Below are 13,624 nucleotides of genomic sequence, written 5' to 3' on the forward strand. Positions count from 1 at the left end.
TGCACCTCGAACGCCACAGACGATAATACAACCTCAACAACAAGTCTGCCAATATGGCTCCAAATAGACATTTAGAGACGACAACAGAAGAGGAGAGAAAGAGGAGAGAGAGGAGGAGAGAGGAGAGAAAGAGGAGAGAAGTAGGAGAGAAGTAGGAGACAGGAGGAGAGGAGAAATAGGAGAAACAAGTCTGCCAATATGGCTCCAAATAAGATGTTTAGAGGAGACAGGGAGGAGAAGAGAGACAGGGAGGAGAGAAGAGGAGAGAAGAGTAAGAGAGGAGAGAGAGAGGAGAAACAAGTTTGCCAAAATGACTACAAACAGAGTATTTAGAGACAACAACGGGAGAGAGATGGAGGAGATGAGGATGAGGCGAGGGAGGGGAGGGAGGGGAGAGAGGGGAGAGGAAGAGAGGAGAAATAGATATAAAAAAGGTCAGATTTAGGGAATTGATTCTAATGCTGCTCAAATCCTCTTTCAGTCTTGGTTTAGATCTCAGTTAGTCCTGGTTTAGATTTGGTTCAGTCTTGGTTTAGATCAGGTTTAGTAATTATTATAATTCTTAATCAAACAGAAGATAATGTGTCAAAGTCAAACTGAGATACAGGGATAGAGGAGGATGGGAGGGCATCTGACACGCAGGGATAGAGGAGGATGGGAGGGCATCTGACACGCAGGGATAGAGGAGGATGGGAGGGCATCTGACACACAGGAGGATGACTTCACTCTTGTTGTTGGGGTAAACAGAGACAGCTGTTCATTTTGCCAGTGTTGAGTGAGTGGATCTGCTCTGAAGGAGAAGCACTCATCACAGTCATGATTCAACTTTAGATTAAAACTCACAAAGTCTGAGACACGACTGCGAAACCAAACCGTTACATGGCGACAGCAACAATCTGTCAAACTCAGAGGAGGGTCGGAGGAGCTGAGGAGGGTCAGAGGAGCAGAGGAGGGCCAGAGGAGCAGAGGAGGTCAGAGGGTGAAGATGAGGGTCAGAGGAGCAGAGGAGGGCCAGAGGAGCAGAGGAGGGTCAGAGGAGCAGAAGAGGTCAGAGGGTGAAGATGAGGGTGCAGATGAGGGTCAGAGGGAGGAGAGTCAGAGGGTGCAGAGGAGGGTCAGAGGGTGCAGATGAGGGTCAGAGGAGCAGAGGAGGGTCAGAGGGTGAAGATGAGGGTCAGAGGGTGTAGAGGAGAGTCAGAGGGTACAGAGGAGGGTCAGGGGGTGCAGAGGAGGGTCAGAGGGTGCAGAGGAGGGTCAGAGGGTGCAGGGGAGGGTCAGAGGGTGCAGAGGAGGGTCAGCGGGTGCAGAGGAGGGTCAGAGGGTGCAGAGGAGGGTCAGAGGGTGCAGAGGAGGGTGCAGAGGAGGGTGCAGAGGAGGGTCAGAGGGTGCAGAGGAGGGTGCAGAGGAGGGTGCAGAGGATGCCTCGCCGTGTCTGTGTTTGTGGCGTGTTCTTGTGTCTCTCTGGGGGCCGCTCTGATTATTCGGCTCTGCTCCTCACATCTGCTCTCACTGATCACAGCGGCGCCATGAAATGAAGACACGGGGAAGAACCAAACAAACAAACCCACAGAGAGAAAGAGATGGAGGGAGAGGGGGAGAGGAGGGAGGGGGAGGGGGAAAGGGGGAGAGATACAGAGGAGGTTAGGTGGAGAGAAAGAGAGAGAGCGAAAGGAAGAGAGGGAGAGGGGAGGAGGAGAAAGAAAGGCAAAAAGAGATAGAGAAGAGGAGATGGGGAGAGGTAGAGAAGGAGAGAAGGAAAGAGGGGTTGAGATGGAGAGAGGACAAGATAGAGGGATGAAGGGGGGTACAGAGATAGAGAGAGAGGGAGGAAAAGAGAGAGTGTCCTCCGAACCACAACAAAACACCAAACATCTGTCGCAATCAACCAACTTCAACTTCTGTCTCCAACTTTGTGAATAGAGAAAAAGGACAGATGCATCTATAGCTCTAAAACTAATGGAACTACATAGACCAGAATGCAACTACATAGACCAGAATGCAACTACATAGACCAGAATGCAACTACATAGACCAGAATGCAACTACATAGACCAGGATGCAACTACATAGACCAGGATGCAACTACATAGACCAGAATGCTTTTCTCCCATTCAGTGCAGACAAGACACTTGACTGTTATTAACCCTTTAAGGACTGATCAGATTATAGCCATAGAAATCATGTTAAAGTATCAGAATGTACTGCATTTTTTTACACAACTACAACTACCTCTATTTTTGCTTTGACGCACCGAATAACTGACTGGGAACATCCCTGCAGCATCTGTGCTCTAATTCGTCATCTTCGAGGGACAACGTAAGCAGATTACCGTAAGGACAGTAAAATATTTAAAGAGCCACATGCCTCTGCTTTGAGGTCAATTAGGACCAAAATGATTTCAATTTGCTAAATGCCAGAATAATGAGAGAGGGATTTTTAAAGACAATTATTCATGAATTTCCGAAGTTTTCATACATTTAATTAATATTTGGTACCAGTGCCTTTAAACTCTATGACTTAGGTCAAATATTTTGGATTTCCTTCCATAAGCTTCTCACAATAGTTGGCATTAATTCTGGCCCATTCCTCCTGACAGAACTGGTGTAACTGAGCCAAGTTTGTGGCCGTCTTGCTCACACATGCCTTTTCAGGTCTGTTCATACATTTCAATAACATTGAGATCAGGTCTTTGTGATGGCCACTCCAAAACATTGACTTTGTTATCCTTAAGCCACTTTGTAACCAGTTTGGCAGAATGCTTCAGGTCATTGTCCATATGGAAGACCCATTTGTGCCCAAGCTTTAACTTCCTGGCTGAGTCTTGAGATGTTTCTTCAGTATTTCCACATAAAGGTCTTTGTCCCTGTGTGCACTTGCAAACTGTAATCTGTTTTTTTATGTTTTTTTGGAGTAATGTCCTGCAGACTGTCCTCTCAGTCCATGTCAGTACAGTCCTCGTTTCACTGTGGATAATGACACACTCTTATCAGCTTCAGCAGCATCTTCACAAAAAAATCTTTGCTTTTGTTTTTGTGGTGATGCACATTTCAGACCAAAGCACGTTCATCTCTGGGACATGTCTCCGTCCTGAGTGGTGTGATGCTGGACAGTCCCATGGTGTTTATACTTGTGTATAATAGTTTGAACAGATGAACGTGGAACCTTCAGGCATCTGGAAATTGGACCAAGGATGAACCAGACTTGTGCAGGTCCACAGTTCTCTTCCTGATATCTGGTCTGATTTCTTTTGACTTTCCCATGATGTTACTCAAAGAAGCAGTGTGTTTCAGGTGTGTCTTCAAATACATCCACGGGTTTGTCTCTAATGAACTCAAATGTTGTCAATAAACCAATCAGAAGCTTCTAAAGACATGACATCATCACCTGGGAAAGCAATGAAAAAATGTCTAAAAAAAATCTTCTTTCTTCAAATCTTCATCTTCTTTCATTATTCTGGCATTTAGCAAATATAAATTATGTTGTTAATCCTAATTGATCTAAAACAGGAAAAGTTTAGTCTGATTTAATGTCAGACAGTGAGAAAAAAAGTGTACGTGTCTTTTTTTTATATAGTGTATGTAAACTTCTGGTTTCAACTGTATCTGTGTGTATTCTCCACAGATCTGACCAGTAACTTAGCTTGGGGCATCTTGCTTGTCTCCATGGAGATAGACACAAACCGTGGAACATTAACAAGACAAAACAATTATGTAGATAAGAAAACCTCCACCAAAACTTACAGGTAACTAAAAAAGTCTTAGCCAAGTCTATATGAGGGTCTAAATGGGGACTAACCCAGGTTTAAGCCAGGACTAACCCAGGACTAACCCAGGACTAACCCAGGACTAACCCAGGACTTTGACAGGACTAACCCAGGTCTAAACCAGGTCTTTGACAGGACTAACCCAGGTCTAAACCAGGACTTTGACAGGACTAAACCAGGACTAAACCAGGTGTTCACCTTACATGTGTCTCTCATATCTCAGTGTGTCTCATCAGTGTCTAAATGTCTGCTCCTGTCTGTCCCTGTCTTGTCACACCCTGCTCCTGCCTGTCGTATCCCCCTCTCCTCTCTCCTCTCCTCTCCTCTCTCCTCTCTTTTCTCTGATCACTCTTGTGTTTTTAGACTCTTAAATTCCTCATCTGGTTGTCTGTTGTGTGTGATAGCCGCAGTGAGGGGCATCATTATGCGGTGGTAATGGTTTGGTGTACACGGGTCCGGTCCTGGTTTGGTCCCGGTTTTTGGTGGTGGTTTTGGTGGTGGTTTTGGTTGTGTTTTCGGCGGCGTGCGGCGCTGCGTCGGGTCTCAGATGAAGTTGGGGTGATTAGAACGCACTTAAAGAGCAGAGGAATCAGACTCTATCACAAACACAGCCAGGAGCAAAACAAGAGAGTTATGAACAACACAAAGGCTTCAATTTACAAAGAGAGGGTGAGAAATGAAGACGCTCCGCTCTGAATCAAGAGTGAACATGAGGAATATGCAGGGACTGAACCAGGACTAAACCAGGACTGAACCAGGACTAAACCAGGACTGAACCAGGACTGAACCAGGACTAAACCAGGACTGAACCGGGACTGAACCGGGACTGAACCGGGACTGAACCGGGACTTAATCGGGACTGAACCGGGACTGAACCAGGACTGAACCAGGACTTAATCGGGACTGAACCGGGACTGAACCAGGACTGAACCAGGACTTAATCGGGACTGAACCAGGACAAAACCAGGACTAAATCTGGTCTGAATCAGAAGTAAACCAGGTCTAAACTAGCTCTGAACCTGGAGTAAGTCAGGACTAAACCGGGAGTTATCCTAAACTAGGATGAATCCAAGACTAAGATGAGGACTAAGGAGATCCCAAAAAATCAGGGCAACAATGGCTCAGGTAGAGCAGGATTATAACAGGTTTCCAGTTCAATCCTAGCTAAGGTATAGCTATATATACATCTATGTCTACCTACCTACCTACCTACCTACCTACCTACCTACCTATCTATCTATCTATCTATCTATCTATCTATCTATCTATCTATCTATCTATCTATCTATATATATATATATATATATATATATATATATATATATATATATATATATATATATATATATATATAATGTAGAATATTTTAAAGCCCAAAAATCTTTATGCAAAATGTGTGAATTAAGTCTTCATGCAAATAAGGCACATTATGCATATATGCAAATGAAAGGCCCTGTTTTAATTACACAGTCTGAATAATTGTGAATAATTAAAGATGAGAATGTTATAAAATATATGTGTAAAACAAGTGCTTAACGTAGCAGAACTTATTAAGGCAGAAAAGGACCATTTTTCAAAGCTGCCTGAGGAGGGGAATTATTTAAAACTACAAACACCATTCATTTAAAGCAATATTGTTTCACTGAGAATCAAATGAGAAAAGCAGGAGAACAAACAGATCATTTCAATTTCCTTACAACAAATCTGGGCCACCGGGTTATCAATTTACCCTGTGGTTTGTAGCCTGGGGTTCAATACCTCATCTAACCCTAATGGTCTACTGTTTTACCCTGGCCTGGTCCCAGATGAGTTCTTGGATTTCTGGATCAGGTATTGAATCCCACACCCTCTGGTTAGTGTGTATGGTGCATGGTGTTTTACCTTGATCTGGTCCCAGGTCTGGTTTAGTTCTTGGACTTTCTGGATCAGGTCTCGGGGGGGTTCATTCCCGCTGCGTCTGAAGAACTCGAGTCTGGACAGAAGAGAGCTCCTCCTGCCCTCCATCATCTGCAGCTCTGTGTGGGAACTCTGGAGACAAAAGAATTATAGAAATGAATTAAAAATAATATTTAGGTTTGGGGCTCAAATCCGGCTACACCTGGTTTTGCTCTCACACAGATCGGCCGTCATGTGGTTTTGGTAAGTTCCCTTATGCACAAAAATATCTTACGTATGTTTGTCCTGGTTGGAGCCCAGTTTAGTCCTGGTCTAGAATTGGTTTGATCCTGTTGTCCTGATTTAGTTTTAATCTTGGTTTAGTCCTGGTGTAGACTTGGTTTGGTCTTAGTCCTGTATTAGTCCTAGTTTAGTCCTGTTCTAGTTCTAGTTTAATGGAAACACAGGCTAGATTTGGGCTAACAGTCTTTTATCTGAGCATGAGGTTCTTGGAGAGCGGCATGCACCAAACTCCGATGTGAATTTGAGTGGAAGTAACTTTTGACTTTGAGTAAACATAAACAGCTCTCACTTGTATTTTTATTAACAGTAAAATATGGTGAATATTTAGACAGAACAAAGCGGCTGCGTGTGCCTGTATTCCCACCGGGTCTCGCGTCTTTAAATGCGTCTTCCTCTGTTTCTGTCGTGGGTTCGATGCTGTGGAGTCGTAGAAACATTAAAGGAACGTCACTGCCAAAACACTGAGATGTTTTTTTCTATCACTAAATATTTCTAAAACGTTGGTGGTGAAGCAGAAGTTGGGCCCATTTAAAGCTCCAATCCTCTGCTAAACTGTGTGTTCTGTCTGGAGCGAGGGCCACGTACACAATAAAACACAAACCCTCACACGTCACACTAAAAGTTTACAGAATGTCGTTTTTTTATTATGTAGAAAAACAAAATTCATTGGAGTTTCATGTTCATAATTCCTTGAGAAGAGTAGTATTACGCAAAGTGACATTTGTTTTATCTTTCTACCATGTTATAACATTGTTCCCTCATCAAAAAACAGGTTTTAGACGTCATCCCTGCATGTTTGAGTAATCTAGTGATCTCTCCCAGGCCCCATTCAAACCCTCCTTATGGTTACCTGTAGCTTTATTTTCATAGATATGTTAAATGTTCCGCAGTGGGGCTTTAACCCTGTTCTAATGTGATGAAATGTTTCGTAGTGGGGCTTTAACCCTGTTCTAACGTGGTGAAACGTTCCGCAGTGGGGCTTTAACGTTGTTCTAACGTGGTGAAATGTTCCGCAGTGGGGCTTTAACCCTGTTCTAATGTGATGAAATGTTTCGTAGTGGGGCTTTAACCCTGTTCTAACGTGGTGAAATGTTCCGCAGTGGGGCTTTAACCCTGTTCTAGCGTGGTGAAATGTCCCGCAGTGGGGCTTTAACCCTGTTCTAACGTGGTGAAATGTTCCGCAGTGGGGCTTTAACCCTGTTCTAACGTGGTGAAATGTTCCGCAGTGGGGCTTTAACCCTGTTCTAACGTGGTGAAATGTTCCGCAGTGGGGCTTTAACCCTGTTCTAACGTGGTGAAATGTTCCGCAGTGGGGCTTTAACCCTGTTCTAATGTGGTGAAATGTTCCGCAGTGGGGCTTTAACCCTGTTGTCCTGTAGAGTCCGAGTCCTTGGACGGGGCTGGGCCTGTATCTCATCTTTGTCCTTGTCCTGTTTATTTACACTAATGCCAGAGCCATCCATCTCGTCTGTCTGAGGCTCGTTAGTCTAACCTCTGCTCTCCTCTTCTGTATGCTGCTTCATTTACCTCCCCTCCTTCATCACTCTCTCCATCCTATACTCTTTCACTCCTCTCTGCTCCTTCTCTTCTTTCTCACCTCCTCGTCCCTTCTCTTAAACACTCTCTCTCCTCCCTCCTTTGGCTCTCCTCCTCCCCTGCCCACCCTCACACCTCCTGTTTTCTCTGGCTCGCTCTCCTTCCCCTTCTCTCTCACCACCTCCTCCTTTCTCTTTCTCTCCGCTATCCTTCCCCTCTTTCCTTCCCCTCTCCTCTCCTTCCCCTGTCTCTGCTTCTGTACCCCCCTTACTCTCTCCTCCCCATCACCCTCTCTGCTCCCTCCTCCTGTCTGTCCCCTTCCTCCTCCTCTGCCCCTCCTCCTCCTTCCTCTCCCTCGCCCCATCCTCACCCTCCCCTTTCTCCTCCCCTCGTTTCTTTCGCTCCTTCCCTCCCTCTGTTCTGTTAGTCGAGTTTCCTCTTTTCATTTTCTGCCTGGATAGCGTCTTGATTCCTCTTCTCTTCGTCGTCCATCATTACGCGTCACATTTGAATATTTAAAGTCTTTCTCCTCCCCCCCTCCTCCTTTTCTCCTCCTACCCCTCGTACTCCTCTTCCTCCTACTCCCTCTTCCTCCTCTCTGTCTTCTGTACCGTTCCTCTTCCACCTCTACCCCTCCTCCTCCTCTTCTCCTTCTCTCTCCTGCTCCTCTTCCTTTCCCTCTCCTCTCCTCTTCTCTCCTCCTCCCGCTCCTCCTCCTCCCGCTCTCCTCTTCTCGTCTTTAGTCTGTGTGTTTTTTGCTGTCATTGGAGGAAGCGTGTCTCATTCCTCACTGTCACTTGTTGTTGTTGATGGAGATGCTATCAGGCCCACGCGTCCCTTTCACTTGAGCTAATAGCCAGAAGAAAAGAGACGATCTGCTCCTGCTAAATATTGATTTGGAAACGGCTTTGAAGGAAAAAATTACCTTTGTTTATTCAAACGTCAGAAAGAAAATACAACACGATATAGACTGAAATGTATATGATGGAAACTGGATAACTAGGACTAAACCAGGGTTAATCCAGGACTAAACCAGGACTAAACCAGCACTAAGGGTTAAACCAGGGTTAATCCAGGACTAAACTACGACTAAACCAGGACTAAACTAGGGTTAATCCAGGACTAAACCAGGACTAAACCTGGACTAAACTAGGGCTAAACCAGGACTAAACTAGGCCTAAACCAGAACTAAACCAGCACTAAACCAGGACTAAGGGTTAAACCAGGGTTAATCCAGAACTAAACTACGACTAAACCAGGACTAAACTAGGACTAAACTAGGGTTAATCCAGGACTAAACCAGGACTAAACCTGGACTAAACTAGGGCTAAACCAGGACTAAACTAGGCCTAAACCAGAACTAAACCAGCACTAAACCAGGACTAAGGGTTAAACCAGGGTTAATCCAGGACTAAACTACGACTAAACCAGGACTAAACTAGGACTAAACTAGGGTTAATCCAGGACTAAACCAGGACTAAACTAGGGCTAAACCAGGACTAAATCAGGACTGAGCCAGGACTAAATCAGAACTAAACCAGGACTAAACCAGGACTAAACTAGGGCTAAATCAGAACTAAACTAGGACTCACCCAGGACTAAACTAGGGCTAAACCACAGCTAAACTAGGGCTAAACCAGGACTAAATCAGGACTAAATGAGGACTAAACCAGGACTGAACCAGGACTAAACTAGGACTACATCAGAACTAAACTAGGACTAAACCAGAACAAAGCTAGGGCTAAACCAGGGCTAAACTAAGACTAAACCAGGATTAAGTCCGAGCTAGATAAAAGAGTCAAAATGAGAGCGTTAGTTTGACTAAATTGAACAGAACTAGTGTAAACTGAGTAAACCGTAGCATATTCAAATGAAGTACACGCTGTAATAAACTCTGACAGGAGGAGAGAGAGGGAAGAGGGAAGGGAGAGAAGAGAGAGGGAAGAGGGGAGGGAGAGAAGAGAGAGGGAAGAGGGGAGGGAGAGAATAGAGAGAAGAGGAGAGGGACATGGGACTAGGCAAGTAAACACGCCCAGGGATGAACTCAACACACAGGAGAAGAGAGGGAAGAGGGGAGAGAGAGAAGAGAGAGGTAGCGGGAAGAGGAGAAGGAAAGAAGAGACGGGGTGCAAGGGAGAGCGAGGGAAGAGGAGAGGAGGAGAAGAAGAGACAGAGAGAGAGGGAAGAGGGGAGAGAAAGAAGACAGAATACATAAGAGGGAGAGAGGGAGGTGGAGAATGCAGAGGGGGGAGAAAGGAGGAGAGAAGGAGGGTGTGAGAAAGAGAAAGAAAAGGGACAAGATGGGACAGACAGGGCCTTGTTGCTGTGAGCTGGGAGAGCTCTTAAAGGTGAATTATGTAACTTTTCTAGTAGAGGGACAGTAGGAAACGAGAGAAAACACAGGCACATCTTTTTTTCAATATTGGACCAAAACCATAAAAGCAAAATATCACCAGTACCATCCCATTTACAGCTCCAGCATGTGGGACGTGCTCTACCAGGTGAGCCACAAGCCTAGCTCAAGCTCTGGAGATGGGCAGCACTGAATGACACTGGGTCAAATGCAGAGGACAAGATGACCTTTCCCTTAACAAATATTTGACATTTGTATTAAAGTGTAATGAAGCAGTGATTAAAAGGACGAGCTGAGTGTGTGAAACAGTAAACTTCTCATGTGTGTGTGTGTCTGTGATGGAAGGGCGCGGGGCCGTGAGGAGAATGGGAACTTCATATTTACGTGGCATATTTAGAGCGATAAGGCTGAAAAATGGCAGCGCTCACCAAAAACAGCACAGAAACCCCAGAAAACCCAAGAAACGCTCCAAGACACCCGAGACGACGCAGAGACGAGCCGAATCAACAACCATCGCACTTTAATTTGGTCTCCATATTAATGAGGACGTGTCAGCAGAACGCACTGAGACTGAACGCCGCTAATGCTACGCTATCAAGATCCAGAGAGCTTCTGTCAGAGCGGCAAATAAAGTTTACACCGCGATACAGACACGCTAGCTAGCTCCAGGCAAATATACATCTGCGTTAGCCTGTCTCCTCCTCTCAGCAAGGAGGCTGTGGGTTTGACTCCTGATTCAGGTGCGACAAAAAGACTACACCAGGACTAAACCGGGACTAGAGCAGGACTAGACCAGGACTAGACCAGGACTAGACCAGGACTAGACCAGGACTAATCCAGGACTAAATCAGGACTAAATCAGGACTAATCCAGGACTAAATCAGGACTAAACAAGGACTAAAACAGAACTAAACCAGGACTAATCCAGGACTAATCCAGGACTAGACCAGGACTAATCCAGGACTAGACCAGGACTAATCCAGGACTAATCCAAGACTAATCCAGGACTAAACCAGGACTAAATCAGGACTAAACAAGGACTAAAACAGAACTAAACCAGGACTAATCCAGGACTAAATCAGGACTAATCCAGGACTAAACAAGGACTAATCCAGGACTAAACCAGGACTAGACCAGGACTAAGTCAGGACTAAACAAGGACTAAAACAGAACTAAATCAGGACTAATCCAGGACTAAACCAGGACTAAACCGGGACTAATCCAGGACTAAACCAGGACTAAATCAAGATTTAACAAGGACTATAACAGAAGTAAACCAGGACTAGACCAGGACTAAGTCAGGACTAAACAAGGACTAAAACAGAACTAAATCAGGACTAATCCAGGCCTAAACCAGGACTAAACCAGGACTGAACCAGGACTGAACCAGGACTAATCCAGGACTAAACCAGGACTAAATCAAGACTTAACAAGGACTAAAACAGAAGTAAACCAGGACTAGACCAGGACTAATGCAGGACTAAACCAGGACTAAACCAGAACTAAACCAGGACTAAACCAGAACTAAACCACGACTAATCCAGGACTGAACCAGGGCTAAACCAGGACTAAACCAGGACCAAACCAGGACTAGACCAGGACTAAACCAGGACTAAGGTCTATGGCAGAGTGGTTATCCTGTCTCAGTAAGGAGGCTGTGGGTTTTTGGGTTGACTTCTCTCTCGGAGTGGACTGTACATGTAAACACGCCGAGGGGTGAAGCAGTCCAAACAAGGCTAAAAACAATAGCTGTAAATCGCTGTTCGATATATTTTCCTGTGATTCTGCAGCAAACGTCTGCTCTCTGCTCTGTCCTGAATGAACCCTGGAGTTTGGACCTGAAGTAAAACCCAAAGAGAGAAAGAAAAATAGACTTTTCTACAAAACAAAAGCGCCGCAGCACGTTTTAATTGTGTCCATGGAAACGCGTGAATGAGGCGTTTGATTGGACGATAAAAGAGATGAGGTCATCGCGCCGGGGAACAGGAATGTGAGTAAACAAAAAGGGCTACAGACACAGAGGGCTAGTGTGCTCTGCTTATGGTGGTTTTGCCGCTAACATCGCCATGGTTTCTGTAAATATATTTGCTTATGAAAACCAAAGTGGAAGAAAATTAAAAACTCAAGAAGCAAGTTTAAAGCAGTGACATATTTGGAATGTTCCACTATATGACATTACATTTCAGTTGGTCATGCTAAAGAAATACCTTGGAAAACATGCATTCTTACTGTGAGTGGGGTCACCTTTCCACAGATCTAACCTGTAACTTAGTCTAATGGCTTGTCTGGTGGAAATAGATAAGTTTAAAGTCATACGTTGAAGATTTCCAAGCAAAGAAATAACAGAAAGTTGAAGTTGGACCCGCCCATAATAAAGTTACATAGTGAAACTTTAACAAACAAAACAAAACAAGACTGATTAAAAATAGTAGTTTGACCAAATGTTGGGCACAAAACAAAGAAATGTAAAGATTAAAGATGAGATGCATGAATAAAATACACTGGAGTTTACAGAGTATGTTAAGAATGAAACCATGTAACCTCTGGTAATGTGGCAACATTCTGTCTGCAAGTTCTGTATGTGTCTGTGTGGATTTTACGTGTTCTCCCTGTGTCTGTGAGGAGTTTGAATGTTCTGTCTGTGTCTGTGTGAAGTTTGCATTTTTTCCCTGTGTCTGTGTGGAGTTTGCATGTTCTCCCTGTGTCTGTGTGGAGTTTGAATGTTCTGTCTGTGTGAAGTTTGCATTTTTCCCCTGTGTCTGTGTGGATTTTACATGTTCTTCCTGTGTCTGTGTGGAGTTTGCATGTTCTCCCTGTGTCTGTGCAGAGTTTGCATGTTCTCCCTGTGTCTGTGTGGAGTCTGCATGTTCTCCCTGTGTCTGTGCAGAGTTTGCATGTTCTCCCTGTGTCTGTGTGGAGTCTGCATGTTCTCCCTGTGTCTGTGCAGAGTTTGCATGTTCTCCCTGTGTCTGTGTGGAGTTTGCATTTTTTCCCCCCTGTCTGTGTGGATTTTACGTGTTCTCCCTGTGTCTATGTGTAGTTTGCATGATCTTCCTGTGTCTGTGAAGTTTGCATTTTCCCCTATGTCTGTGTGGATTTTGCATGTTCTCTCTGTGTCTGTGTGAAGTTTGAATTTTTTCTCTGTGTCTGTGTGGAGTTTGCATTTTTTCTCTGTGTCTGTGTGGAGTTTGCATGTTCTGCCTGTGTCTGTGTGCAGTTTGCATGTTCTGTCTGTGTGGAGTTTGTACGTTTTCCCTGCACTATAACTGAAACAACTCATAAAACCCATTCACAACACAACATATAAAAAAATTACCAACTAATTCAAAATCATGTGACTAAAACTGTGACTTGAGCTGTTTATTGAAAATGAGTTCAAAATCTCGTATCTCGTCTCATCTCGTGAAAATTCTGTCCCGTCCCACCCGTCTAGTCGAGCATTTTGGTTATTTTTTTCTGCACTACAATATTTGAGCTGAAGAGGATTTACTTATAAGCTAAAATGATAAACTAATGACTTCAGTGTTGCATTCTGCACTTTATTTGTGGGTTTGGTTTCAATGATATCGTTTATCACACTTCAAAATGTGTTATGGTGAGAGGCCTAATATCTGATCCATCAAAATGTTCAGTATCGGCACTGAGATCCAGTATTGTATCGGTGCATCCCTACTCCTGACCAGGATCCTGGCTCAGACCTGGTCCTGACGGGTTTAAGCCTTTGGAGGTCACATGTTAGCGGTTGTATCATTAGCGCTAGCATACAGATTTAAACTGGCGACTTTCTCTCTTAT

At 44.5% G+C, this 13,624-nt stretch overlaps 1 protein-coding gene across 1 annotated transcript in view; it reads right to left on the reverse strand.

Annotated features, from left to right (window-relative positions):
* LOC129457326 (A-kinase anchor protein 6-like) overlaps window positions 1–13,624 on the reverse strand; it is a 65,100-nt gene that overhangs the window by 34,323 nt on the left and 17,153 nt on the right. Inside the window, exon 5 of the mRNA XM_055230940.1 lies at window positions 5,645–5,791. Within this exon, the coding sequence (XP_055086915.1) occupies window positions 5,645–5,791 (147 nt within the window). The remainder of the gene's footprint in view (window positions 1–5,644; window positions 5,792–13,624) is intronic.

The sequence above is a fragment of the Periophthalmus magnuspinnatus genome, chromosome 22 (assembly GCF_009829125.3).
Source record: "Periophthalmus magnuspinnatus isolate fPerMag1 chromosome 22, fPerMag1.2.pri, whole genome shotgun sequence".
NCBI lineage: Eukaryota > Metazoa > Chordata > Actinopteri > Gobiiformes > Gobiidae > Periophthalmus > Periophthalmus magnuspinnatus.